The 26,852-nt window shown below is 46.0% G+C and overlaps 3 protein-coding genes across 5 annotated transcripts in view; 2 read left to right on the top strand and 1 right to left on the bottom strand.

Moving 5' to 3' along the window:
* LOC126556944 (hypoxia up-regulated protein 1) overlaps positions 1–2,588 on the top strand; it is a 284,918-nt gene extending 282,330 nt beyond the window's left edge. For all 3 annotated transcript variants that reach the window (XM_050212522.1, XM_050212521.1, XM_050212519.1), the window contains one exon: positions 23–2,588. In XM_050212522.1, the coding sequence (XP_050068479.1) occupies positions 23–2,588 (2,566 nt within the window). The remainder of the gene's footprint in view (positions 1–22) is intronic.
* A 7,598-nt stretch (positions 2,589–10,186) lies between these two features.
* Positions 10,187–11,905, top strand: LOC126557754 (gustatory receptor for bitter taste 66a-like). Its single transcript, XM_050213632.1, has 3 exons — positions 10,187–10,412; positions 10,487–11,664; positions 11,735–11,905. The coding sequence occupies exons 1-3, from the start codon at positions 10,187–10,189 to the stop codon at positions 11,903–11,905; spliced, it is 1,575 nt and encodes a 524-aa protein (XP_050069589.1).
* A 6,466-nt stretch (positions 11,906–18,371) lies between these two features.
* The window catches only part of LOC126556539 (ankyrin-3), a 108,722-nt gene continuing 100,241 nt past the window's right edge, over positions 18,372–26,852 (bottom strand). Inside the window, exons 50-52 of the mRNA XM_050211800.1 lie at positions 21,674–26,777; positions 20,743–20,795; positions 18,372–18,415 (exon numbers count right to left, since the gene is read on the bottom strand). Of these exons, the coding sequence (XP_050067757.1) occupies positions 18,392–18,415; positions 20,743–20,795; positions 21,674–26,777 (5,181 nt within the window). The 3' untranslated portion in view covers positions 18,372–18,391. The remainder of the gene's footprint in view (positions 18,416–20,742; positions 20,796–21,673; positions 26,778–26,852) is intronic.

Below are 26,852 nucleotides of genomic sequence, written 5' to 3'. Positions count from 1 at the left end.
GTTTGCTACTAACTGTTTGCAGTAAACGGTTCCCGTACTACGACATCGTAGAGGATCCGGTACGAAAGACGGTCGTATTTCGCGTTGGAGAAGATCAGTACACGATCGAGGAATTGATTGCACAGCTGCTTCAGGTTGCCAAGAGCTACGCGGAAGATTCGACCGGACAGCTGATTACGGAGTGTGTGCTGATTGTGCCCGGCTTCTTCGGACAGGCGGAACGTACTGCGCTCGTTTCTGCGGCCCGGTTAGCCAATCTGAAGGTGCTACAGCTGATCAACGATTATACGGCCGTTGCGCTGAATTATGGCATCTTCCGGCGGAAGGAAATTAACGAAACGGCACAGTACTTCCTGTTTTACGATATGGGCGCGTACAAAACGTCAGCCGCTGTCGTTAGCTACCAGCTGGCGAAGGATAAGGCAACGCGGGAAACACACCCGGTCGTACAGGTGCTCGGTGTTGGGTTTGATCGTACGCTTGGTGGATTGGAGATGCAGGTGCGGCTTCGCGATTATCTTGGCAAGGAGTTTAACAAGATGGGCAAAACCAAGACGGACGTTTTTACCAATCCACGTGCGATGGCTAAGCTGTTCAAGGAAGCGGGTCGTCTAAAGAATGTGCTCAGCGCCAACACGGAACACTACGCCCAGATTGAGGGTTTGCTCGATGAGCAGGACTTCCGGTTGCTGGTGACACGCGAACAGTTCGAAGGCCTGTGCAAGGATTTGTACGATCGTGTAACTGCTCCGCTCGACAAGGCACTGGCCGCATCCGGGCTAGCGCTGGACGTCATCAACCAGGTAGTACTGTTCGGAGGCAATACACGCGTGCCGAAAATGCAAGACATTCTGCGTACGCACATCGGTCAAGAGTTGGCGAAGAACTTGAACGCGGACGAAGCGGCCTGCATGGGAGCAGTGTACCGGGCGGCTGATCTAGCTACTGGCTTTAAGGTGAAAAAGTTCATCACGAAGGATGCGGTCCTGTTTCCGATTCAGGTCGTGTTCGATCGGGAGGGTGAAAGTGGTGCCACGCGCCAAGTACGCCGGACACTGTTCGGTGCGATGAACTCATACCCGCAGAAGAAGGTCATTACCTTTAACAAGCATACGGATGATTTCGAGTTTACGGTGCAGTACGCGGAGCTGGAATCGGCCCTGAAGGATGCAACCGGAACGATTGGTTCGATCGATTTGGCACGTGTGAAGTTGAGTGAGGTGGCGAAAAAGCTGAAATCGAGCGTGGCCGAAAACGTGGAATCGAAGGGCATTAAGGCACACTTTATGCTGGATGATTCGGGCATCTTTTCGCTTGCGAACGTTGAGCTGGTGCTGGAGAAAACGGTCACCAAGGAGGATGATGAGGATGAGAGCACATTCCAGAAGATTGGCAACACGATAAGCAAACTTTTTTCGGGTGATTCAACGGATAAGCCCGAGAAGGAGAAGGTATCGGAAGGTGCGGAAAAGGAGGAATACGAGTCTGCGGAAGCAGGAAAGGAAGGAAAGGAGGCGAAGGAACAGGAACAGCAGGAGGCAGAAGACAAACAGTCCACGACGAAGGGCAAAGAGACTGACGCGCCCAAGGATACGAAAGCGGACGGCAAGGATGATGCTGGCGAGGCGGGTAAAAAGGCGGAGGAAGGTACGGAACCGAAGAATGCCACCGTAAAACCAAAGATCGTTACGCTGAAGGAAACAATCCCGTCCAAGGTGGAGCTTACGTACGTGGCACCGCTCGATGGCGAACTGTTCGAAGCGTCCGCTAAACGATTGTCCGCGCTGGATGAGGTGGACAATGCGAAGAAGCGGCGCGAAACGGCACTGAATGCGCTGGAAAGCTTCGTGATCGATGCACAGGTAAAGATGGACGAGGAAGAGTATGCATCCTGTGGCACGGAGGAAGAGATCGCCTCCATCCGGAAACGGTGTAGCGAAATTTCCGAATGGTTGTACGAGGACGGTACCGATGCGGATGCGGAAACGTACGAAACCAAGCTGGAGGAGCTACGCTCGGTCGCGAACGAGGTGTACGCACGGCACTGGGAACACGAAGAGCGTCCGCAAGCGCTGAACGCGCTGAAGCAAATGATTAACGGCTCCGAAGGGTTCCTGCGTAATGCTCGTAATCTCACGAAGGACAGCAACCCGGAGAAGGATGTATTTACGGCGGTCGAGATTGAAACGCTCGAAAAGGCAATCCGCAGTACGATCGAGTGGCGCGATACGGAGGTGGCCGAGCAGGAGAAGCTGGCGCGCAATGCACCGGTTCGGCTGACGGTGAAGGACATTACGGATCGTATGGGAATGCTCGATCGTGAGGTGAAGTACTTGGTGAACAAGCTTAAACTATGGCGACCGAAGGTTAAACCGACACCGCCACCGAAGCCGGAAAAAACTGCCGATAAGGAGGGTGAGAAAGAGGATGGAGCCGGGAAGGAAAACCCAGCCGAACCCGTGTTGGAACAGACGCCGGAGAGTGATGGTACAACTGAAACCGGCTCGGAGGAACCGAGTGTGGAGCAAATTGATCCGACTGCAACGCAAAAGGACGGTGAGGAAGGTAGCGATCATACGGAGCTGTAGAGGAGTGAGGGTGAGGAATTAGGTTTAGCACAATTCGGACACGTGGTCGTCTAGCGGTTCACTTTAGACTGCAAACACTCTGAGACATTTCATTTGAAGCATCTTCAATAACTCACCACCTGCTCCTTTACAAATACACCTAAATCCCTTCAGACCAAACCAATCCAGCAAGACCCAGTTTCGAAGAAGAAAAAATCAAACAAGAAAATGAAGAAGGATAAAGGATGTCCCGTATTTATTTGTCACCCATTATCAGGAGCATCTGCAAAGTGTAGTAAAACTGTCGGCTGCTCAACAAAGATCATTCATCCTAGCTGCGCACTGGCCACCGGTCACTCATTCCTTGTTTGCGATTGATTGATTGAATGGTGATTTAAACTAATAGTCCATAAAGAAGCTATTCATAAGAAGTAGAAGGAAGGGACAGAAGGAAGCGAACAATAGTGAAAATGCATGGGCACAGGAACAGGCAAAGAAAAAAGACCACGGAAGACTTGTTTTGTGAAATTGCATGAACTGAATCAAACGCCGTTGTTTGAGGGCCTTGTAGGCAATTCGTTTAACAGTGAAGCAATGCAGGTGCAGTGGAAGTTTATGTTTCTTTCTTTCTGTTGTTGCTTCCTGTATGTTTTGTTTGTGTGATTGTGTGCGTGCTCGTAAGATCGGTATCGGACAGGAATAAACCCCTTGGTGAGGGGAAAGGACGAAGGAGATCAGATATATGGACGACATTAACTGTAAGTGTGTAACGCTGCACCAGGGTGGATGTGGTGGTCGGCATCGGTATCAGTTGGCTGAAGAATGGTGATAAACTTTAGCGAACTTAAGGATCGAATATTTCTGTTTTTTGGTGAGTAGTTTTGATTTTGTAATGGAAAGAAATTGGAAACTGTATTTTTTTAATTTGATTTTTTTCTCTTCCTGTTGAGTAATGAATAAAAAAAATCAAGGATCCCGGGAGCTGGGAAGTGGAATAGAGGATCCGGGAATTTAAATCAAAGCGACCATGAACGAAACATAAATGAATCCTATCTTAGATCAGTAGCGGATCTCATGGTGGGCGGTGTAGGCGACCTTTGCGTAAGTGGCATCGTAATACCTGTCTCAAAAACAGGCATCGCTGCCTGTTTTAATTGTTCGCCTGCTGGAGAACCCCATTAGACATTGGATCAACTCCGTACTCCCCGCCAGCGCAGTAATTAAACGAATACAAACCTCGTCTATGATTCAAGCGGCTTCTTTAGTTGCCTTGTAGAATGCATCCACTGTTTTCCTTCCTCAATAACTGGGTGAGAGGATGGAGGGATCGGGTTGATGTGTTGCACAAAAAGATGCGCAGCGCAAAGACACATCCAACGGTAGGTCATTCACTTCGATCGGACCAAAACTGAGCGAGTTATTGTCGATTTTCCACGGGAATGCACTGTTTTTCCTCAATAACAGGGTGTAGGGGTGAAGGAATAGGTTTGAGGTGTTCCGCAAAAAGAGACGTGGCTTAAAGACGCATCCAACGGTAGGTCATTCATCCCGATCGGGCAAAAACTGAGCGAGATATGACCGATTTTCCACGAGAATGCACTATTTTTCCTCACTGGGCAATGGGGCAAAGGGATCGGATTGAAGTGTACTACAGAAAGAGGTGCAGCCCAACGACGCATCCAACGGTATGGTGCACATCCCGATCAGCGAGGTATTGCCGATTTTTCACGGGCTAAGGGGTCCAAAAAAGTTCCCGGAAAATACCACCAGCTGCATTACTTTTACTACTATCAATAAAGAGAGAAAGAAAAATTTACATTCCACATGGGATTTATTTATAAAAAAGTGAGAAAGAAATTTTGTCTTTAATTTTCATTTCGTTTTGGCAGCAAAATTATTTTCTCCCTCCGATGAGAAAAATATTCCCCATCGCTTTTGAATCGGAAAGCGGAAGCGGAATTTTGCACCAAAAAATCGATTTCAAGTAACAGGAGAACATACCAGTGCAGGAGGTTGTATTTTGCAGCAAAACATCGAATTTCGCTTAGCGTTACTTTGCGGATTGCATACACTGCGGCGCGAAAAAACTCAGCAAATTATAGCTCGCTAAAGCTAATGTGTAAAGCGGATTGCATATTGGTAGGCGCAGAGAGCTTAATTATAGCACAATTGCGAAAAGCTTTTAAAAGGATAACATACATTTAGGGGCAAAAATTGAATTTAAAAATCTGGCAGCACGCTACCAGCTACCTCCTCGAATGGATGCTCTCCTGTTACATGTTAGTCGCTCCCAGTAGGAAATTACGGAGCAAAACGGAGCAAATTTCGATGCAGCAAATTTTGATTTCGAGTAACAGGAGAACATACTAGGCGAAGAGGTTGCAAAGCAAAGTTTAAAAAGCGAACAGAAAAAAAATTTCCTTTCGCGAGGAAAATATTTTTCTATGTTCCAATTACTTGTGTGTTTACATTGTGTTTACATTTTAATTTATTTATACCTTAATTTTTTCGTCAAAATTGTTAACTATAAAGTTGGTTTTCTTGCGAAAACGTTTATAGTTATATGATCCGTTTTCTCTATCGTACAACACAATTCCGAAGTGGATTATAAAAACAATGTAACATAACTATTAGAACACTTGTTTTAGGACAGTAATAGAAAAACTAGAAGAGATAGATAAAAGTGATGTTATAGTAAGTGATATAGAATGATAAAAGCTTGTATCTTGTGATATGTGTATCGTAGTTGCATGAATTTTTCAAAAAAGAGGAATCTAATTGCTGTCGAACTAATAGCATTTGGGCGAGAATTTTACAAACTCTTCTTCTTTTTCTTTTCTACTTTCAAAGTTGTAATCTCATTGCATCTACGGTTCGCTGGCCAGAGTTTTTATTTCAAATCTGTCAATCTTAGTGCTGTAGAACGTATTTATTTTGTTTTAATCAACCGTGGAAGCTTCTTATGTAAGGCTTATGCTGTGCAGCATAATGAAATTGGGAAATTGTATTAATTATTTACATAATCCCAACCTTTATCTTCTGATTTTCTTAAATGATCAATCTATTCCTTGGTGATCGATCCCTTTAATTTGCAGCTGAATCGTCATTGTTTTGCCAACGGGAGCTGGTTTTAGAAGAGATTCAATGGATGATCGCGTGGAAATGATTTTGCCAGTCTTCACTTACGTGTGCGTGTATAATTGATTAAATTATACAAAAGAGAGTGATAAGCTTCTTCGCCTATTTTTATTGGCTTTTGTAAAAAGAAGTATCAACAGTACACAGACTTATTTGGATGGTATTTATTTACTTTTCGTATTTACCTTATAAAAAAAATACATTGACGAACAGTAACATAAGAACAAAAATACTGATTTCGATACCTCTACTACGTATGAGTCTATCAAATTTTGGAAAAATTAACAGCAGCAATTGAACTATGTTTAGCATTTTTGTGTTTGTCCAAAACTTCTTCAATGATTGTGTAATAATGAAAAACTTAAAAAACGTTTGAAAAAATTGCGGTCTGAAATAAACCAACTTTTTTTATGGGCATATCGTGTTTTCAAAATTCAGACATTTACAGGCAAAAAACATGCATTTCCAGCCTGTTTTTTGTCTCATCCCGGGCATGATCGATTGGCGTGTTTTCTAAACATTTCAACACAAAAAAATCGAAGAAAATTTGTTGAAAAGTGGCTTTACAATCTTATTTTTGTCTAATGTGTAATAGCTTACTTACTTACTTATCAAACGCTATAACCGCGACAGAAGAGCGGTACCGTCACGGTACCGCGCGACGTCGTCCGCCGCTGATGGCGGATGATGCCACGTCATCCTTCCACCTGTGCCCCCATATAACCTCCCATATAAAATGTATGATCTACCTGTATCAGGTGGTGGACAGAAGTAAGGATGTATTTTTGGTTCTTTGGGTTGGGATCATTACTTTATTTAACGTCTTTAGCTCGTCGCCAAGCAGTTTTGATACGCCAAACAATCAGAATAATAATGTTTATTGTTTATTGTTTAATAATTGATTCGTCCACCGAGAACGGTTTAACGAGGCAAACACACTTGCTATGGCTAAGATGCTTTGCAAGAATTTACAATAAACGCAGAGAACTTTTAAAATGGGACATAGACATCGTAAAATCAAACTGACACGAACATTGATTGAAACGCCTAATCATGGCCTTAAGCGGGGCGTTAGTACCGTGTAGTGTGTTAGCGCGAGCTTCGTGCAACATTTGTCGGTGTCTTGATACCGGTCGCGGGACAGCAAAAGAAATCCTACTTACTAGTGACGGATCATCAATGGTTTCTAGTAGTAGTCCTGCTATAAAGATAACCTGAGCTCTGTTGCGCCTGACTTCTAACGTTTCTAGGCCCAGAAGAAGACAACGTTGATTGTAGGGTGGTAGTAAGGATCTGTCTGCCCAACCTAGCTTTCTTATGGCGTATCGTGTGAACCTTTTCTGTATTGTCTCAAGTCGTCTGATAGATATAACAGTATAAGGACAAGTCACAATAGAACAGTATTCTAACATCGGGCGAACTAACGAACAATACAGAGATTTTAGACAATATGGGTCATTAAAGTCCCTGGTCGATTTAAACAGTATACCTAGTGTTCTATTTGCGCGGTTAATAACGTTGTCATAGTGATGCTTAAAAGTCAACTTATCGTCAATCAAAACGCCTAGGTCACGCATTTCTTTAGTTCTCGCTATCTTGACGCTATTTATCTGATATTCGTACCTAACAGGTGAGCGCGTCCCAGTGAAAGATACCACAAAGCACTTTTCTGTACAAACCGTCAATGAGTTCTGGACGCACCACAGGTTAAAAACAGTAACAGCATGTTGTAGTCTCTCACAGTCGTCAGTAGTTTTTACAGGCATAAACAATTTCACGTCGTCAGCGTACAGAAGGTAGGAATCGTCAGGTAACACAGAACACAGATCATTGACAAACAGGATAAATAGAAGCGGTCCCAGATTGCTTCCTTGTGGAACCCCTGAGGTGCTGGTGAAAGGACGAGAGGTGTGTTGGCCAAATTGAACGCGATATGTGCGGTTTAGGAGGTATGAGCTCAGCCATGCTGTGATTTTGATGGAGAAGCCTAACAAATGGAGCTTACGGAGTAGTATTTCATGGGATATACTATCGAAAGCTGCCCTTAGGTCAGTGTAGATACAGTCCATCTGTATGCCCTGGTCTATACAGTTCGCACACTCGGATCTGTTGTTTGTGGTTGGAAGACATCAGAAAATCTTTTTGCAAATGTTTCGCAAATATCAACATCGCTAGTAGCAATGATTCCTTTGTATTGCAGTGATGGGGGCCATGAGCTGTTATTGTGTTTAGCTTTCATGAAAGACCAGAAAGAATACGATTTTTGTCTTATTTTAGATCAATGATCAACGATTAATCATCTTAATAGGTGTAGAGGAAATCCGTGGAAAAATTGTTTACATGGCCGCCCTATGGGTAGCAGATATTCGGATACTTACCGAACTTAAAGAGCTAGCGAACGAAAGCAAGTTTCATTCATCTGAAACTTTCATTTCAAGTGACAGCGAGTATCTGATATTGTGCTTTAGATACACGAAACACAAAAAATGAACTGGTTGTTAAGAACTGTCAAATGTTGATTTGTAGACGCGTGTAAAAACCGGTAAAAAGAATGATGAATTACAGGGCGTTCGGGATAATTTTGACAGTTACATTTTTGTTTATAACTCGTGATTGAGTTGGCATAGGAAAACAAGCAATACGTCATTCGACAGCTAAAAGTGTACGGAACAAGCAGCGAAAACATCCCGTGATAAAACAATGCCAAAATGTACTCTTCATTGTGGAAGCGGGTCACATGCATCATGATGATCCGCGCCTGTAGCTGGCTTACTGCCCGGCGGACGTGCCACGGGTGCCGCAAACCAAGTTCCCCCAGACGGTGATGGTGTTTTGCTGCGTGTCATCGGAAGGGGACGTGATGCCGCCCCACTTTTTCGAGCAGGGGCTGAGGCTGAACGCGGACGGGTACATTTCCATGCTAGACAACGTCGTAAAGCCTTGGATCACGAGAGTGGCCAACGGCAGACCGTACGTGTTCCAGCAGGATTCCGCTCCGTGCCATACTTCACCGCGCCGAATGTGTGGCCTCCCAGCTTCCCGGATCTTAATCCAATGGATTATTTCGTGTGGGGCGCGGTGGAACGGGACACTAACAGAACCTCCAGCAACACCAAGGCGGAGCTCAGGTCCGTTTTCGCGGCCCTACCCCGCGAAACTGTCGCCAAGGCTTGTTCCCTGTTCCGGAGACGGGTGGAGGCCGTAATAGAAGCCGAGGGCGGATATTTTGAATAAAATGAATAAAATACATGGTAAGCTACTATTTCTAAAACGAAAAAAAATTCCCCGATGATTAATTTTGCCATAAAAAAATTTTTCTTTCTCCGTAGGTGACTGTCAAAATTATCCCGAACGCCCTGAGTGGTAAAATAGTGGTAAAATATAAAATGGTAAAATAGTGGTAAAATATAAAGTGGTAAATAGGTAATAAAATGGTAAAATAACGCAATAATGAAATATTAGAATTTTTAATAATCGATTGAAATTCTAGCATCGAAACATTAACAACCAAATTATAAGTGAAAGCTCTTCTCTCATTAATGACAAAAATTCAAACAATTCCATCATTAAGGAGGCCCAATTTCCACTCCGCTTAAGGTCTCCGAAAGGGTGAATTCGCCGCTTCTTGGTCGTTCCCTCGTTGAATCACATCCCCTACTCATCTTGGTGTCATATTTATTGGATTTGAGACGCACCGTGGCTCAAGCTGTATTTATCGCCGGATTGAATCTTGAAGTTTCCGACGCACCCTCCGTCGTCGTCCACCTTTAACGATCCCCCTACCGCGCCGCATAGCATTTGGCTCAAACGATCCACCGCTAGTTTGTTACCGTCATTTCAATGCTTTTTCTGACCATTTTGACATTGGCATCTCTCTGTCTTCTTTCCGTTCTAGACTTTCTTCCTCCTTTACTTTCCAATGTTCCTCATATTCTAATTCTTTGCTCTTTTCTTTTATCTTGACTGTGCTTGTTACTCTGGCTCCTTCAGTTTACTATAGTTTTTAGGTTTAAAATTAGATGAAGTTAATAAGTGTATAGCCCGAGAGGCAAACAATTTTATTGACAAACAATAAACAATCAAGGATGGAGAGAGAAAACTCTTGCCAACATGTTTTGCATATTCCTGTTCGAACGTGACTCTCAGAGCATTTTACAAGCTTCTTCAGCGCCGGTAAGTATGATAGTGATGCGCTATTCACTCATTTGTCTACTGAACAATCGCATTTGTAATTGTAAACGATGAAGCAAAAGCAACAATATGGCACCAACCACACTCGACGACCCAACCGCCATGTGGAATCAATTTGAGTAATTGAACAGTTGTTGTGCGGTGAATATTTGATGCAGTTGTCATCTCCGTTGATTAATGGGTTGTAAAACTTGCTTCGGGCATGTTTGGTGCTGCGGCTAAACGCACCATTCAGCAGCTGTGTTCCGCTACCAGAGCACCCGTGTGTGCACACAGCGGACATTACCAAAATGTCCGTTATTCCGGTGCGTAGTTTGCTCGATTCGCAGCACGTGCTGTTTTGCATTTCATCCATCTTGGGCGTCATTCCGTACTCGCTGTGGGCTTTCGCGAAGCGCACTGTGCTGCAGCTTTCGATCCTGGGCAATGTGTGGGTAGTGGGCAGCTTGATTGTGTACACCGTGATGTACCATCTTGCCACCACCAATTACGTGAAGGACGACTGGGGCACACAGAGTAAGGCAGCATTGGCTTTTGTCGGTTTCCTGTTATGCTTGGTTGTTAATGTTGTGCTGTTGTGCTTGTTCCAGAAACACTCACAAATGCGATCGGTATCTTCATCATCTACATGGAACCGTTGATGATGGCCACGGATATGGTGGCTGGAATGATTAACCAAAAGCAGCTGATGCACTGCTTCGATCGTATTACGCGCATCGACAACCATCTTGCCACCGAAGGCATCCTGCTGAACAACCTGCGGCTGCGACGCTCGACCATCATTCTGCTGCTGTTGGTGCTGCTCTTCGAAGCGGTCATCACGGTGTACAGCTTCGTGGTGTTTGAAGAGGAGTTTACCTTCTGGTCGTTGATATGGTTCATCACGTCCATACCGACCGCCGTGAACTCGGTGTGCCGCATCTGGTACGTGATGCTGGTGTTGGCCATTCGGCAGCGCTTTAACGCGATGAATGCACACATGAACGCGATTGCACACGGTTTGCTCAACTACAAGGATCAGTTCGTTGGTGAGCAGGATGCGGACATTGCCGAGATTCCGCTAGACTATCTGGAGAAGGAAATCTTCACCGTGTACACGCAGCGTCGTAAGCAGCTGGCCGCCACCCCACCGAAGCATCCAATCACAAAAGTAATCGCCGTAAAGCCGTACCAACCCAAGCAACCGGTAAGCTCACCGACAAAGTCGATCGAACTGCCGACGCATCGCAACAGTGCCACCCAACCGTGGTCGGATATGGAGGGACTCGGCCCTGCCCGCCAGTATCTACCGGGTGACCTAAGGCTGCGCGTTAAAATCGAGCAACGGTTGGACAACAAGCTGATACTGATCTGTAGGACGCACGACGAGCTGTGCGAGGTTGGCAAGATCGTCAATCGCATGTACAGCGTGCAGATGCTGGTCGCGATGGCCCATGGGTTTGTGGCGATAACGGCCGAGTTTTACTTTCTGTACTGCAGCCTGACGGAGCAGGAGGTGCCGATACTGTTTCGCTCGGCGGAGGTGTTTATACTAGCGCTGACGTACATCTCCTACACGGCGCTCAAGTGTGTCGTACCGATCTTTGTGTGCTGGAAGACGAAAACGGACTCGCAGCGTACCGGCATCGAGATGCACTATCTGGCAAATGTGGTCGACGAGTGTCACTGTTACGAGGTGGTTAACCATCTTTCGCTGAAACTGCTCAACCACCATCTGAACTTTAGTGCATGTGGGTTTTTTGACCTCGACATGACAACGCTGTATGCGGTAGGTACACGTTTTCTGTTTTGTCCTGAGGGAATCTGTTAGTAATGTTTGTTGCTGCTTTATCCGCTAGATCACGGGTGCGATAACGAGCTATCTCATCATTTTGATTCAATTCAATCTGGCTGCGATACAGAAATCCAACAGCAATTCTACGGTCGCTTCAAACGCCAGCACCACCACAGCCGTGTCGGTTATTGACACCCTGGTCACCACCGCCTTGTCAACGTACGTTTCGAACTAATGTGTCCGCTTTTGGAAGGAAGAATTTCGTTTGGCTCGTCTCTCGTTTTGTGGGTGTTTGATATGCACGAAACTGTATGAGCAGTAAAAGCTTACGCTTTATTACGAATGTCTCGCGTCTACTGACACACTGGAATGCAAGCTTCGGTGGGATTTTCGATGTCAAATTGTATGTTAATTATAAATAAAATAAATCGGTGTCATCACTCCTTTTCACTGCTTTAACCGAGCGTTTTTTGTTTCTGCGGTGAGGTGCGCACGAGCGAGCTAATAATTAATATCGACATCAACACCACCGGGCGGTGCTAGCGAAAACTCGAAGCAAAAGCTGTTTATCAAGTATTTTATATTGTTATCTGTTGAGTAGCGCATCACACCACCCTCCCAGTGAATTACACTCCGCTGGGTAGGTTCTGCGGTCGTACCTAACGGTTATCCATCTATTCCACTCAATTTTTAATGCTTATTTTCTTGTCATAACCCTAACTTGTGGAGGTGTTTCTCTTTTGAAATAATTAAATATTTCAAATAGATAACCGTCAATAACACGGCCACAAGGACCAATGTAAGCCACAAGGACTAATTTGACTGACCCACTACATTTCGCAAGATACGAGGGCTGACAATAAAGTAAGGTCTCCAACGCTGCAACTTCGCCGGATCCCGCGCTAGGCGAAATCTGGCAACACCGCCGTGTTCCTTGGTTCCCCCACTACCACTTTGCTGCTGGGTGAGGCTTCCCCGACTGCTCAGTCTTGGCTGAGCAGCCGTCAACGATGGAGGTACCCCTCACGTCAGCGTCCAAGTGCGAATTGCGTTCTGTAATACGTTTTTTGAGTGCGAAAAAGGTGACACCTATTGAAATCTATCGTCAACTAGTTGAAGTTTACGGGGAAAAGTGTATGGACATAAAAAACGTGCGTAAGTGGAGCCGCGAGTTCAATTCCGGGCGCACTAATGTTCACGACGAGGAGAGAAGTGGCCGACCGTCGGTCTCGGTTGCGATTGTTCAAGCAGTGCAGGCAGAAATGCTCAAAAGAGAGCAGAGAAGCTTGGAGGAGTGTGTAGCAGCGAAACAATTCGTCATATCCTTGTGAACAACTTGCAGTATCACAAAGCTTCTGCCCGATGGGTGCCGAAACAGCTGAGGAGGAGTGAAATTTCGCCACGACAACGCGCGCCCGCACACAGCCAACGTTACCCTTGACCTGCTCAAGGTCCTCCCTATAGTCCCGACGTGGCCCCAAGTGACTACCACATGTTCCCCGCCCTGAAAAAACATCTAGGAGGGAAGAAGTTTGAAAGTGACGCGGAGGTTCAGAAAGAGGTGAACACCTGGCTGCGCGAGGCGGATGGAGAGTGGTATTTTGCCGGCATAGACAAGTTCATCGTGCGGATGCGCAAGGTGTTGGATAAAAATGGCGATTATGTAGAAAAGTAGCCAAGACCTTTGCCTTTCCAACGGTGAATCGCTTTTTGTAAATAAATGTCATTTTCAATGAAAAAAAAAAAAATTGGAGACCTTACTTTATTGTCAGCCCTCGTATAATAGCGATCTGCTGGGTTATGCGCGTGATAATAAAATAAATGATAAATAAACATACTTTCGGATGGATTGAAATGGAGTTGGAAACGCACAATAAGACCAAAGAAATATGCCATTCAAATCGCAAAGCAATTTCAAGCGCATTATGCGTGATTTAGCAAGGCGTCACCACTTTCTTGGAAATCTGATCCGGCTGCCTCAGGCCACCATGAATGGGGTGCAGTGCAAAGTGAGAGTATGGAACATGCTGTCGGAATCGTTCGAATCTCACAGGGGTCTGAGGCAAGGTGACGGAATCTCCTGTCTACTGTTCAATATAGCCTTGGAAGGTGTCACATGATATCCGTGGCACGATTCTCTATCGATCTCTTCAATTTCTTGACTTCGCCGATGACATTGACATCGTTGGCAAGGTATGTGAGGCGCAAGAATTGGATTGGATGATCAATGTGACGAAGACGAAATACCTGCTTGCCGGAGGCTCTGATCCGATAGAGCCCAAGTGGGAGAGGAATTCTTCTATCTTGGCACTGTCGTAACTTCGGATAACGATGTCAGCAACGAAATCCGGAGACGCATTGTTCAGAGGAATCGTGCCTACTACGGCTTTCGCCGTCTGCTGAGATCCAGAAGACTTCGAGACCGCACGAAATGTGAGATATATCGCACACTGATTCGCCCGGTGGTCCTTTATGGCCACGAGTCTTGGACCATCCGAGCGGAGGATGCAAACACTCTTGGCGTGTTTGAGCGTCGCATCCTTCGGACCATCTTTGGCGGTGTGTTCGAGCATGGAATGTGGAGAAGAAGGATGAACCACGAGTTTGCTAAGCTATACGGAGAACCGGACATCCTGACAGTAGCAAAGACCGGCAGGATGTAATGGCTGGGGCATGTTATGAGGATGCCGGATTCATGCCCCGCCAAGGAGCTATTCGTCAGCGACCCCCAGTTCGGCATAAGCGGTCGGGGAGCACAGCGAGTTCGTTGGCTGGATCAGGTGAAGGGTGACCTGTCGGAGATCGGCTGCCTACATGGATGGGAAGCTGCAGCCAGGGATCGAGTTTCCTGGAAATCTATTGTTGACCGGGCCATGTCACGACGACGTGCTCTTCAAAAGAGCAGGCCAACATGAGTGAATGAGTGAGCAAGGCGATAAAATGTTTTCTTATTGGGCTTTAATGCATTGCACCCATGCTTATAAACATTTGATTTATCAATTGTGATTGGATAATTGGAGTCCCGTACAGTAAGTCCGGTAGCAACAGCTTAGGAAAATTATTATTTATAATTCTTGATGGATGATGGAGGCGCCCGGTACTTGATGGAGGCGCCTGGAACTTGATATGAGTAGGTAAAAATACGATGATGCTGATTTCTCAATTAATATCGCTGCTACCATAAAACCTAGTTGGTTTTGATTCAATCATAAAAAGTAACTGACAGAAACATTATGAAAGTGTGAATGATTTAAACACTGCAGGTGTATTCATTTCTGTTTGCAGAAACAATAGCTTCTTCTTCTTGGCTTAACCTTCTCGGCATACCCTCTAGGTCACGCCAGTAATCTAATGTATTACTAGACTTGCTGATACCGAGCAGTTGAATCTTCAATAAGTCACTACGGGAGAACGATCCAGATGGGAGGGGTTTCAGGTCCTGCCACGAGTGGACTGACGCATGACTGTTGCATGACTACCGGGCCAACCCGAAACTTTCCTTGAAAGATCCTTATTTACAGGGTCTTTGCCACAACTTTGACTGTTTCTGACAACTGTTTTAGGAAAAAAAATCATGTAGGATTTTTTTGTAGAAAGAGTATTTTATTGTGTTCTTCTTGGCTTAATGACCTTAAAGGTCACGCCGGCCATCGAAATGGCTTACTAGACTTGCCGACACCACGTTGTTAAATAGTCAATTCTCACTACGGAGGGACGGTCCGGATGGAATTTGAACCCCGGTCCTAACGTATGAAGTCCAGTGCCGTTGTCGCCTGTACCACCGAGTCGCCTCCCGGCCCGGATTATTATGTTATTTATTGGAACTATTCGAAATATCCGCCATGGGAGTCGATTACGACCTCAATCCGGCTCCGGGATCTGGAGCAAACTCTCACAACCGTCGCCGTGGGAATGGGCCGGCGCTAAAATGGATTTAATTTTCACCATTAGTGCTTTTTTGGTATTGCAGGACGATCTATTAGTGTATCTCATTCAACTGAGCTCCAAATATGTATAATACTTCTTCTTGGCTTAACAACCTCTAAAGGTCACGCCGGCCATCGCAATGGCTTACTAGACATGCCGATGCCACGTAGTTGTATAGTCAGTCCTCACTACGGCGAGATGGTGCGGTATTAATGCAAGGTATTAAGATCCGGCAAGTTAGGAGGCCACTGATTTGGCGCGGCCAAAGCGTAAAAATTGTCAGTGAATCATTTTATGGCTTTCGTAGCCGTATGGCAAGGTACGGAGCCCTACTGGAACACATACTTACCATTGTCCACTCTAGTGATCAAAGGCTTCACTATCGTTTCCAGCATCCTATTCTACCCATCAGCGTCTGACCATTGCCAGTGGTGCATTGGTGTGCAGAGAATGCGGGGCATTTTCTCTTCCAATGTTCCCGATTTGCTGTTGTTCGACAATAGCAGCTTGGCGATGGAGGGCCAGAACCGGTACAACCTGAAACCCTGGAAGCGATCATGCTGCGACCGCGTTTGTGAGGCCGTCTTTCGAACAACGCCCGAGCTTCAGTGATGTTGGAACGAGGAGTGAACTAAATAAGCAGTTAAGGCGATCGAGGTGAACACCGCCGAACTGCAGGTGCAACGTGCCGAACTTCCACCAACATAACCACCGTCGCCTGCAATTGCAACGCGCCGAGAAGCGATCCGACAACGGGTTGCTCGTTGGCCAAAGCGTCGTTGCAAGCGGGACAGGCTACGTTTCACGCCGATTATTTGCAGCGATCTCCGAGACTGACACCAGTACTGTCGGCGAAGAGGAGCATAGGGCGAAATAAATTCCGTTTTTAAAGAATTACTTGGTGGAGGCGCCCAGTACTTGATATAAGTATTTCAAAATAAATTGAGAAATTTACATCGCTGGTACAATAAAACCAAGATAATTTGCTAGCATCAAACATCTTACAGAAGTATTTACAATAAGATGTGACTGATTTAAATGCTTTAGGTACATGTATATTAATTTCCGTTAATAGTAACAATCCAGTTTGCCAGTTTGCCAAAAGCTATGATGATTTGCACGCGTGATATTTTCAACAAATGTTTAACCACCAAGCTATATTATTGTTGTCATAAGCACTTTTATTCTTCATAATTTTTTGCAAATAGTACATCCATGTAATTATGCAGTGTGTGTTGTATTGTTTGGTTTTGGTTTGTTTTGCATTCTTTTCTGGTATTAATAATATTTGTTTAGTTATTTGGTAGCACGTGGTAGCAGCGATTTTATGTTGTGTATGTGTATGTTTTTCGACTGCGTATCCCACCTTTTGTCGCTCTGTTTATATGCAAATGGGCCTGTTGCTTTTCTTAAAATATTTTCCATTTCTATTTTCTAGTTCCTTCGAAGGGGAAGTTTGAATTACTCGCGCCCCATATGCCAGGCAATGTTAGGTTATTCGTCCTCTCTCCCTCGCGCTCGCTCGCGCGCTCTCTCTCCCTCGCGCTCGTTCTCTCTCTCTTTCTCTCTCTCTCTCTGTGCCTGCACACTATTTGGCTGTTTGCTTCACATTTTGCCATCCCTTTGCAGCATATAATAGCCCCTCACTGTGTAATATATACGTTTTGTTATACGTTTGATTTGATCAGTAATTGTATATTTTAGCTATAACATACTGTTCGCAAACAGTGGTTTTTGCAATTTCCGTTCTGTTTGTTTTGTTTTAAAAAAGGAAATCTCAAATATACTCCCTCCTCCGGTTCCGGTTTCACTACACCTTTCGTCTAGCCGTCGCAATGTCGTCCTCTACAGCAACTACCCTGACACGATAGCCATTTCTATGGGTCTTTTAATCTTTTTCTCCTGTTGGGGTTGTGGGTTCGTTTTCTGTTTCTTACCGTAATTATCTTCTTTTCATGAATCTTTTTATTTTTTGTTTTCTTACGTCCCACCACCTGCCATCGAAAGCGATCACGAAGCATGAACACACCTTAAATATGCGAACACACGAATAAGCGGTAAAAAATGCTTGAAGCTTAGAATTAACGTCACCTGACCGTCGGATGGCGACAGCAAAATACATCGAACTGACGTACGCAAAAACCTAGGCTAGTTTCGCGTAGAAAGAAGGTAACTGAAAACTAGGTGTCGATGCAATTGCATTGAAGCTCACATTACACACACGCACATATATCGCTGTTTTGCTTCGTAAATTTGGTCATTTTTTGTTCGTTCACCTAACTCATCCTGCTACTCCCTAACCTTGTTGTGTGGCGTTAGCCATTTCCGGCCATATTCAACGGTGCAAAAGGGACCTCTGTTTCAATCCTCTGCGGGTAAAGGGATATAAAATTAAAAGAATTTTACGTTTTTCTTTTAAAGTTCAATTGAAGCTGAACCAAATATGTATCAACTGAGCTAAGCTTCTTTGGTTATTATTTAATTATAGATTTTTTTTTTATTAAAACTGATGCCCCGGTTACACGTTGTTTAGATAGGACTCTCTTTCTCTCTCTCTCTCTCTCTCTTTCGTCTGAGAACTTATATACGTATAGATTGCATGTAAGAAGAAGATTTTCGTGTTGCAAACATTTAGTTTTGCTTGGCCGTTTAAATCGTAGCGTAGAGTTTGAAGAATGTGTTAAAAATTGTGGAAAAATACACTCTACTGCTGCGAATGCTCCTTGCCGGGTCACTGGTACTGCATCACTGTTAAGTGTAGTCATCGGTAGTGTGGTTGTGTATTACGTGTCCCTTACTCCTCCTTTTCGGTTGATTTCTGTAAAGTCAGCAACAACAACAGGTACGATCATTATTGTGTGAACTTGATTGTTTAGGGTAGAGCTATATCTAATTTTGCGTCATAAATCTGGATCGATCGTTCTTTCGAAATGTAGAAGTTTAAATATTTAAACAATATCCTTAATATCGAATAATAAATAAATGCCACATCCAAAACAATGCCATTTTTTAAACAACTACTCAATTCAATTATATGAATTCGGCGGACTGATTAGCCCTCTCGGTGTTCTCGGTGACAAAAAATCGACAAACATTCTTTCGACATTCATTCATAGCCCAAGACTGGAGCGACCTGGCTGACAATCGACGGATCCATTGACGAGTCCAACAATGAAGACAAGTCTGGCCCGTCGAATGCGTTCTTCTGCGAATAGGACCCAGCAACGGAGAGTAAAGCGTGTAATTGAATGGACTCGAGTCGCACCAAAAATAGGATCGAGATAGGCCACCACACTGTGCTCGCATACTCCATCAGTGATCGAACTAGGGAGTAGTATAACGAGATGATGCAGAGTGAATCTCGGAACTCCCGCGTCATGTTTATAACCAAGCCTAAACATTGGTTGCACCTAGCCACGACATGATCGAGCTGATCGACGAAGGACAGCATTGTATCAATAAGCACACCTAGAACATTGACACAGTCTTTTCTCACAAGGATCCGTAGTTCGTAGTTGAATAATGTAGGGGATCTCGATCGGCTAAAGGTGATGGTGACACATTTGTCAATGCAAAGAGTTAAAGCGTTGCTCTTGCACTAGGAATCGAACTCACAGAGTGTGGCTTGAAGAGTTCGATAGTCCTCTGGCGTACGGATTTGACGGAAAATGTTTGCATCATCCCTATGCATGCGCTGTGTCTGGTGGTCGGTCCACAGGTTAATGGTCAATGTATATTGGGAAACTACATGCTGTCAAAATTCGATAGCTTGTATTAGCTCTCTCAATTTATAAAAAGATAAAGTCCAGATAAAGTAGCTTTCTCGCATGGCATCTAAAGTACAAGACCCATTGTGTCTAAAGGCTCTGCACTGCTGCTGGGTTTCCGCTAAATTGGACTATGCTAACGTAATCTGGACTCCATCCGGTGGTACTGCTATGCAGAAAATAGAGAGGGTCCAGAAGAAATTTACGAAGCTTGCAGTTTGTAGGTTTCTAAATAGAAACACCCTATGCCTTCCTGTTCCCTTCATTTCCGTTTGCTGGGCTTGGTTGAGACTCAGAATTCGCTTGCGCAGTCCTACTTATTTGCCTGGATCCTTCTCACTGAACTCGACGTTCTTTTGCTTCTCGTACATTTTTCCCTTCTCACCCTTGGTTAAGAGCTTGCGCCTTGTTAATTAGGGCTAAGCAAATGTTTGACTTTCATCTTCCAATTTCGTACTTCCTTACCTTTCTTATGGACACTCCACGATTACCTTGTAACTACCATCAAATTTATTTTTCTATCCCTTCTTCCACCTACCTTAAATATTGAGTAATATGATTGTTAAACCCCAGGAACAGACAATAGAATTATTAGATAAATAAATAAGTAAAGAACAGTAAAAGTTCTTAACGCAAATGTTTCTTCGTACCGTCTTCTCAATTCGAGCGCGAGTAAAAGTCGCTCGTTGTGTCACATTTCCTGTCGGCCGAGCAAATGTCTATCACATTCTGGCCTTTCTAAAGAAGGAGAAGTTTATAGAGCGGGAGCCTGGATCTGGCGATCCAACCATTTCGAGCCCCGTGGAACATTGAACAGAAGAATTTTCTCCGGGGAAGGCATTGACCAATGTAATTTATAGTACAAGGAACCTCCCAATAGTTGTCACATGCATTAAAAAGTACAATAAAGATGGCGAAGTGGTGTTGTTATCTTGTTGTTGTTACTCGTTTGGAGCGCTTCTGGGGGTGTACATCAATTCCAAGTATCAATCAATCCTAAGCAGATCAATGGTGAAAGTCAGGGATGAATTGAAGAAATAGGCGATCTTTTAACAAATAAAAGGTCAAAAAATTCTTATTTCACACTTATGGCTTAAACGCCGGCAAAGGACCGTAAGATGACGAGGGCCGTAAGATGCAATTTGATTGGTTACAGTATCTTTTACCATTTAATTTCACCATCAGATCTTGTATGGCGGATAAGCCTTACCCCAGACGTCAAATTGGTGAGCAATGAGCAAAAATTATTTCGTTTTGAATCCCGTCCTACAATATTTGCAATAGATTTGCAATAGATGGTAAGAGTTTTAAAAACAGATTGATCGATCGATCGAGATTGGTTATCAAAGTTCAGGTTTCATTACGCAACAATACTTACGCTTTGCATTCGTTCCTTTGCCGTTTCCTTCACGTCATCGAAAGCTATTTCTCCTGTGCAATAAAAATGTGGAAAAGAATAGAGAGACAAAAGCAGAAAAAAGAACGATTAGTACGGAATAGAACAGTTTACCGGTGACGAAGTGGTGTTGTTTCGAAACATGCAACGCTCAGTAACGTTAGAAGGTAGCACGAAAACATAAAACAAAACAAACTGTAGCGCGAATACTATGGCGATGAGAAAATACAAATCAAATCGAACTCAAACTAATCTATCACGTAATAATAATGCTTGTGTCTAGTATGGCTCAATTAATAAACTGCTTTTTGCACGATGAATGGATGTCAATAAGGGTAGCCACTAATGATCGTTTGCCTGCATAGCTGTCGTTCGAGCTCCATTTCCTACCAGCAGATAACACGGAGTGAGCGAAAAGGTGTGATTTACGGTATGTTTTTCTACAAAACAATTCAAAGAACGAAACAAGAGTAATCGAACGCGACATATTGCGCTAGCTCATGTGTGTGGTAAGTGTGAAAAAATGCATGTTAAATATAAAACTGTTTTATTTATATTTGAATAAGCGAATAACTCTAGCAGCACTGCAACGATAAAATTGTGTTAAACAGATAAAGAAAAGGAAAAATACGCTCGCGCGCTCACACACACACACACAACTGGAAAGCATCGGAAAAGTGTAACGGATTATTGGAAGGCAAAAACAAAAGCAATGAATACACGCGACGCGCTTTCCGAACCGAACGAAGTTCGTTTCTAGTACACCGACCGGGTTGGGTCCGCTAACTGGGCCAAAACGTGCTCAGTTTCGACCCCGGTCAGGTGTTAGTGAGAGGTTGTGGGGATTGTTTTTTTTTTTTTTTTGGTTGTAGTTGTATATGGATTGGCTTGGAAAAGAAGAAAACACGCTAACCTGGAAACAGTTCTCTACTTAATAGTTCACTTTCCCCCATCTGCTGCCGAGCTACGTGGAAGCTTGCCGAGGACGCTGAAGAAGAGCTCGACACCATCGTGACCGTGGACGACGAGAAGACGTTGGTGGACGCTTCTCGTTGCTGCTGCTGTTGCTGTTGTTGAGTAGTGTGGATAACATTGGTCACGACACTGCTACCACTGCTGCTACCACCGGTGGTCGATGAGTAGGCACTCATCGAGGCGGTCATTACGGAGCTTGCGAATCCACCCGAATCCCTGGCCATCGCCGAGGAGGTAAAGTTATCCCAGTCATCTAGTGCCTGCGAACCTACCGTATCTACTACCATCGTGATGGAATCGCAGCTGGTAACGCTGGACGACATCTGGGAATCGGTTTCATTCTGATAGGTGGCGTTCGTGGCCGTTGAGCTTGTTTCGAGGCTTTCGGTGCTGGTGAGGAATGCTGCATCCGGTCCGGTGAGCGAATCGGCCGATATGTCCTTCTGCATCGGACGTCCATCGGTGGTGGTGGTGGTGTGCAGCGATGACACGGTTGTTTGTACCGTGTGATGCTGTTGATAGGCACCGGTAGCGCCAACGCCACCCTCAGACAACTGACGTGAACCGTGTACCGATTTCGTTGGGCTGCTGAATCCACTCTGATTGTCACTGCTGGCTGCAGTGAGGGACTCTAGCGAGTCTCGCTTCGTGTCACTTAAGCCTTGGGTGCCTTGTACCTGCGCCTGGTGTGCCTGCTGTTGCAGCTTTTGTTGCTGGTGTTGAGCTTCGATCGAATCCGTGCTGTCACTGCGGTGCGGTTGCTGCTGTTGCTGTGCCATATGCTCGATGGAATCGGACTGTGACGATCTGGTGGTTGCAACACCCGTCTTTGAAAACTCGATCGAATCGATGCTGCTGGTCATTACGTCCACATTGTTCTTGCTGTTGATTTCGAGACTATCGCTGCTGGAGTGAGCCGATGGGAGTGTGTCACGACTCGCTGGGAGCTGTTTCGGAACGGTTCTCGTACCATCCAAACTATCGCTGGACACGGTTAGCATGTGGGAGGTTAGATCCTCCTCATCAAACACCTGACGTACTTGGCCTTCGTGCGAGATGGTCGTTATCGTTGTTGTGGTGCTTGATACTGCTGATGACGGATCTCGAGCCGATTCCGCTGTAATTCGCTTTTCTACCTTCGTGGTGATAACTTCCAACGGTGTGGCAGATCCAGTACTGCCAACCACGGTAGTGGTGGTGGAAGAACTGCTTACAATCTGCGCCGAAGTTCCTTCTCCCGATTGTTGCCTTTTAGGGATTGCAACTCCACTGCCATGCGACGGTGGGCTACGCTTCGCTCCATTCGATCCGTTCGATTTGTTTGACTCGTCCGAACGTGACAGCAGCAGTGCGGCCTCCTCTTTCGCCTTGATCTCGATCAGGTGCGCCTCCATGCACGCATTCTCGAGCCCCTCGAACTCTTTCAAGCTGGACAGGCTGATGTCGTCCCCGTGCACGCCTCGCTGCATGAACCGTCGCGTGAAGCTGCCATTGCTCAGCGAGTCCTGTGAGCCCTGTTGCATTTTGCGGTTCTCCAGTGAAATAACGTGTTCCAGATTTTCAAACTCCTGCAAACTGCTCATGGAAATATCGTCATGCTCGCGCGACGCCATCCGCTTGGCCAGCATGTCGTAGTCCGGTGTGCTCGAGAACGAGTCCTTGATTGAGCCAATGCGACTGCTTCCCACCTCGAAGTCGGTGTCCTCTTCCTTGATGTCCTCCAGCCGGTCTTCGTACGGGTAGCGGAAGTTTTGCGTTTCGGCAAGCTGCATCTCTACCCAGCGTTTGCTTTCCTCCAGCGGATATCCATTGTTCAGCAGATCCATCGTAACACCGTCAGCGCCGGCCCCTCCTTCTGCTCCACCGGTCGGTGGACTTTCCTCAAACTCATACATCATGTCGTCACGCATGTTGGCGGCATACATCGATCCGGCATTCGTATGGGCCGGTGCCGACTTGACGAGTATCTTCTCCACATCTTCGTCGTGCTTTTTCTCGATCTTGGTGGGCTTGATGGCCATGCTTTTGCCTTCGGAATCGAACTCGTGAGCTTCGCGTGCAACTTCCTCCACTATTACGAACTCGTCCGAAATGTCCGGCTGTTCCAACATTTCGAACGAATCCGAACCGGCCGAATCATCCTTATCGTCCACGTCGTACCCATACTTGGTGGTCGTATCGGCCAGCTTTGCTTTGTACTTCTGCTCGATCAGCTCCTGGTACTGTTCCTCAGTCAGCTGATATTCCTCCTGTTTGGCGTACTGAATTCCAGTCTGTTTCGTCACACCCGACGATGAGGACACAGCCGTCGTAGTGACCGTTGTTATTACTGTTGTGCTTTCGCTCTTGGAAACAATGTCCGGCTGCACTGTCGTTACTTGCTTGGTTGCTGTAAATGATTCTTCCTGATAAACATCCATATCATCCTTTCCCGGGGACAGCGGCTCGGCAAAGTCATCGGTCACGTGAATGTCCGGAATGTTATGTGACGACGATTCCCGATACTCCTTCAACATTTGGCTCTTGCTAGCCATAATTTGCTGCGCCTCATCACTTTGCTCGATCTCCGCGTGCACATCTTCCACGATCGTTTCGATGACCGATTGCGACGGTGAGAAGGAGTTGCGCCGATCCAGCTCAAAGTCCTTCTCAAACACATCACCGCCCGCCTTCTTGTCTTTCTTCTTGGGCTGTGCCACCGGGGCACGGAACGAACGGGAGTACTCGCTCTCGTACCGATCGTAATCGGAATCGGAAGATTCTTCGCGTGTTTCGTCGCGTTCCGAGCTAGATGTTGGTTTGGATGCTTCCTGGGACAGTGATTCGTCTTGCGATTCGATCGAGTCTCGGTTTTCTCCCATCTCTGCCATAAACTTGCCGGAAATGATGGAGGTACTTTCGGTGCGCTTGTGGCCACGCTTGCGAACAGTTTCTTCACTTTCCTCACGCCCCGACACACTGCCTGTGCTCATTTCAATAATCTCTGTTGTAGCTTGCGTGTTGAGAAAGTTAACATCGCCTTCCTTGAGTACGGTCGAAGTGAGCGTAATGTCTCCGATGTATCCCGTAGTTCCACCAGCGGTAGTCGGCGTAACGGCATCTAGTCCTATCTCCGCATGCGTCGGTACAGGACCTGGTACAGTTGTCTTTTCCGACAGGTTTTCCATGATCGTTTCCAAATTGGATGCACTAGACAGACTGATCGAGAGTATGCTTCCATCTTCCAAGCTTGTACCGAGTTTCGAATCATCCGCAGGTTCAGTCTTGACGTCTTCCAAGCTCGTTGCCTGCATTGCCTCAACCAAATCGCGTGCCGTACCAATGCTCGAACTGAGCAACTTTTCATCCTGCATCTGCATCATCATCTCCGCTGTAGCACTAGCAGCTTCATGCTGCTCACTAAACTGCATGCTTTCGTCCGCCATCGAGTCCGTCTTCAGCTCGGCAAAATCCATCTCATGCGAACGTTTCATCGCTATCGGAGCGCTGCTAGCATTCGATGAGAGCTCTTCCTTGTCATCCAGCAGCAACATTTTGTCGCGCAAATCATCTTCCGAATCGTCGTGAATCAGTGCCGCATCGGACGAGTCGAAATCCACATCCATAGTTGATGGTACGAGCGTTTCGGTGGCTTCCGATTCGATGCTTGCCAAATTGCCGGAACTTTCCGAGTCGAAGCTCTTCATGCTGTCGTGCGAACTTACCGGGTAGGAGTGCAGTGTGCTTACGGCACTGTGGTACTCCGTCCCGATCGAGGTGGGAACCATCGAATGATCCTGCGCTGTTTCGTACTCGGACGACGCGTACGGCAACATTTGCTGCTCAAGGTCGGACGAGAGTGGTCTGCTACTGTCCGTATGCTCGAAGCTTTGATAATGGCTTTCGCCCGAACTGTCCACATCGGTTGCCGACCATCGGCTACCCTTTGCCTGGTGTGCTGTGTGATGCGGACCGTGTCGCAAGCGTGCTGAAATTTCCAGCTGCGAACTGTCGGAAGATCCGGCAGTTGGTGCTTCATCGATCTTTATCGGTGGTCCGGCTACCGAGGGTTTCGGTTCGGAATCGGAAAACCCACCTTCGCTCACGATGGTGGTGGTGGTAATGGCTGCCGATGTTGCGGTGGACACGGCGACCGCTTCTTCCTGGTTAGTTTCGTAAATCGGATCTTGAACGTAGCGCGTCGATGGTAGAATCTTAAATTCAAACTCCGAGGGCGACTGCTTGATTGGCGTACCGTCCGTCACGGCTTCGATAAGCTCTTCCTGCACTGCGTCCAGCGACTCCTTAACCGCTTCGAGCGTTTTGGCAATGGTGATCTCGTCGATTGTCATGTGTGAGTATTCCTCGGCGGTTGAATCGAGAATTGTCGCCTCTCCATGCTCTGTTTGTGAAGGTTTCGTAAGCGGCTGAATGGTGGGTGCCGTTACAGGTGAATGTACCACGGGAGGCTTACCGGATGATCGCAAACCAATGTCCAGCTCCTTTAGCGAATCCAGTGTAAAGCCATCCTCTTGTCTGATCTGCTGCTGGAAAGCTTCCATCGCCTCCCGTCGCGATTCATCGTCAGTGCCTTGCGAGTCTTGCGAGAACGTGTAGCCCTCGTTATCGAACGCATAATCCGATCGTTTTTCCGTTGTTGAGCGTGTAATAATGTCGCTGCTACACTCGCCGATAAAGAATTTCGCTCCAGTCGATATGTCCTCCTCGCTGGTGACCATTTCGCTAGAGTCCTTCTGGGCCACGTGCGATAAATCGTCGGACGTAATCGAACCCTGGCGCAGCGGCAGGTCCACGTCAGCACTGGAGTGCGTTGGGATCGGTTCCGGATACTGTTCGATCGAATCTTGATGGTCAAACGATTCCAGCAAGCTAGAACGTGTAGCCGTATCCGTGCGGGAAGATATGCTTGTTCGTGGCTTCGGCACGGGTTGTCCATCGTAGCTAGACGAATCTAAGCTTGGTTTTTCCGGCTCGGTAGACGTGATGGATGACGACTGTTCCTGGATGGATGAGCTAGCCAGGGTCGTGGTAGTATGTTCCTGCTTTCCCAAAACGGTAGCAGAAGCAGCAGCAAGAAGTTGGTGGTCAGCGATAGCAGCATCATTAGCGTCGGCTAT

The sequence above is a fragment of the Anopheles maculipalpis genome, chromosome 2RL, assembly GCF_943734695.1.
Source record: "Anopheles maculipalpis chromosome 2RL, idAnoMacuDA_375_x, whole genome shotgun sequence".
Taxonomy (NCBI): domain Eukaryota; kingdom Metazoa; phylum Arthropoda; class Insecta; order Diptera; family Culicidae; genus Anopheles; species Anopheles maculipalpis.
Note: the sequence above shows the minus strand (reverse complement) of the source record. Positions and strands in the feature narration are given on the sequence as shown.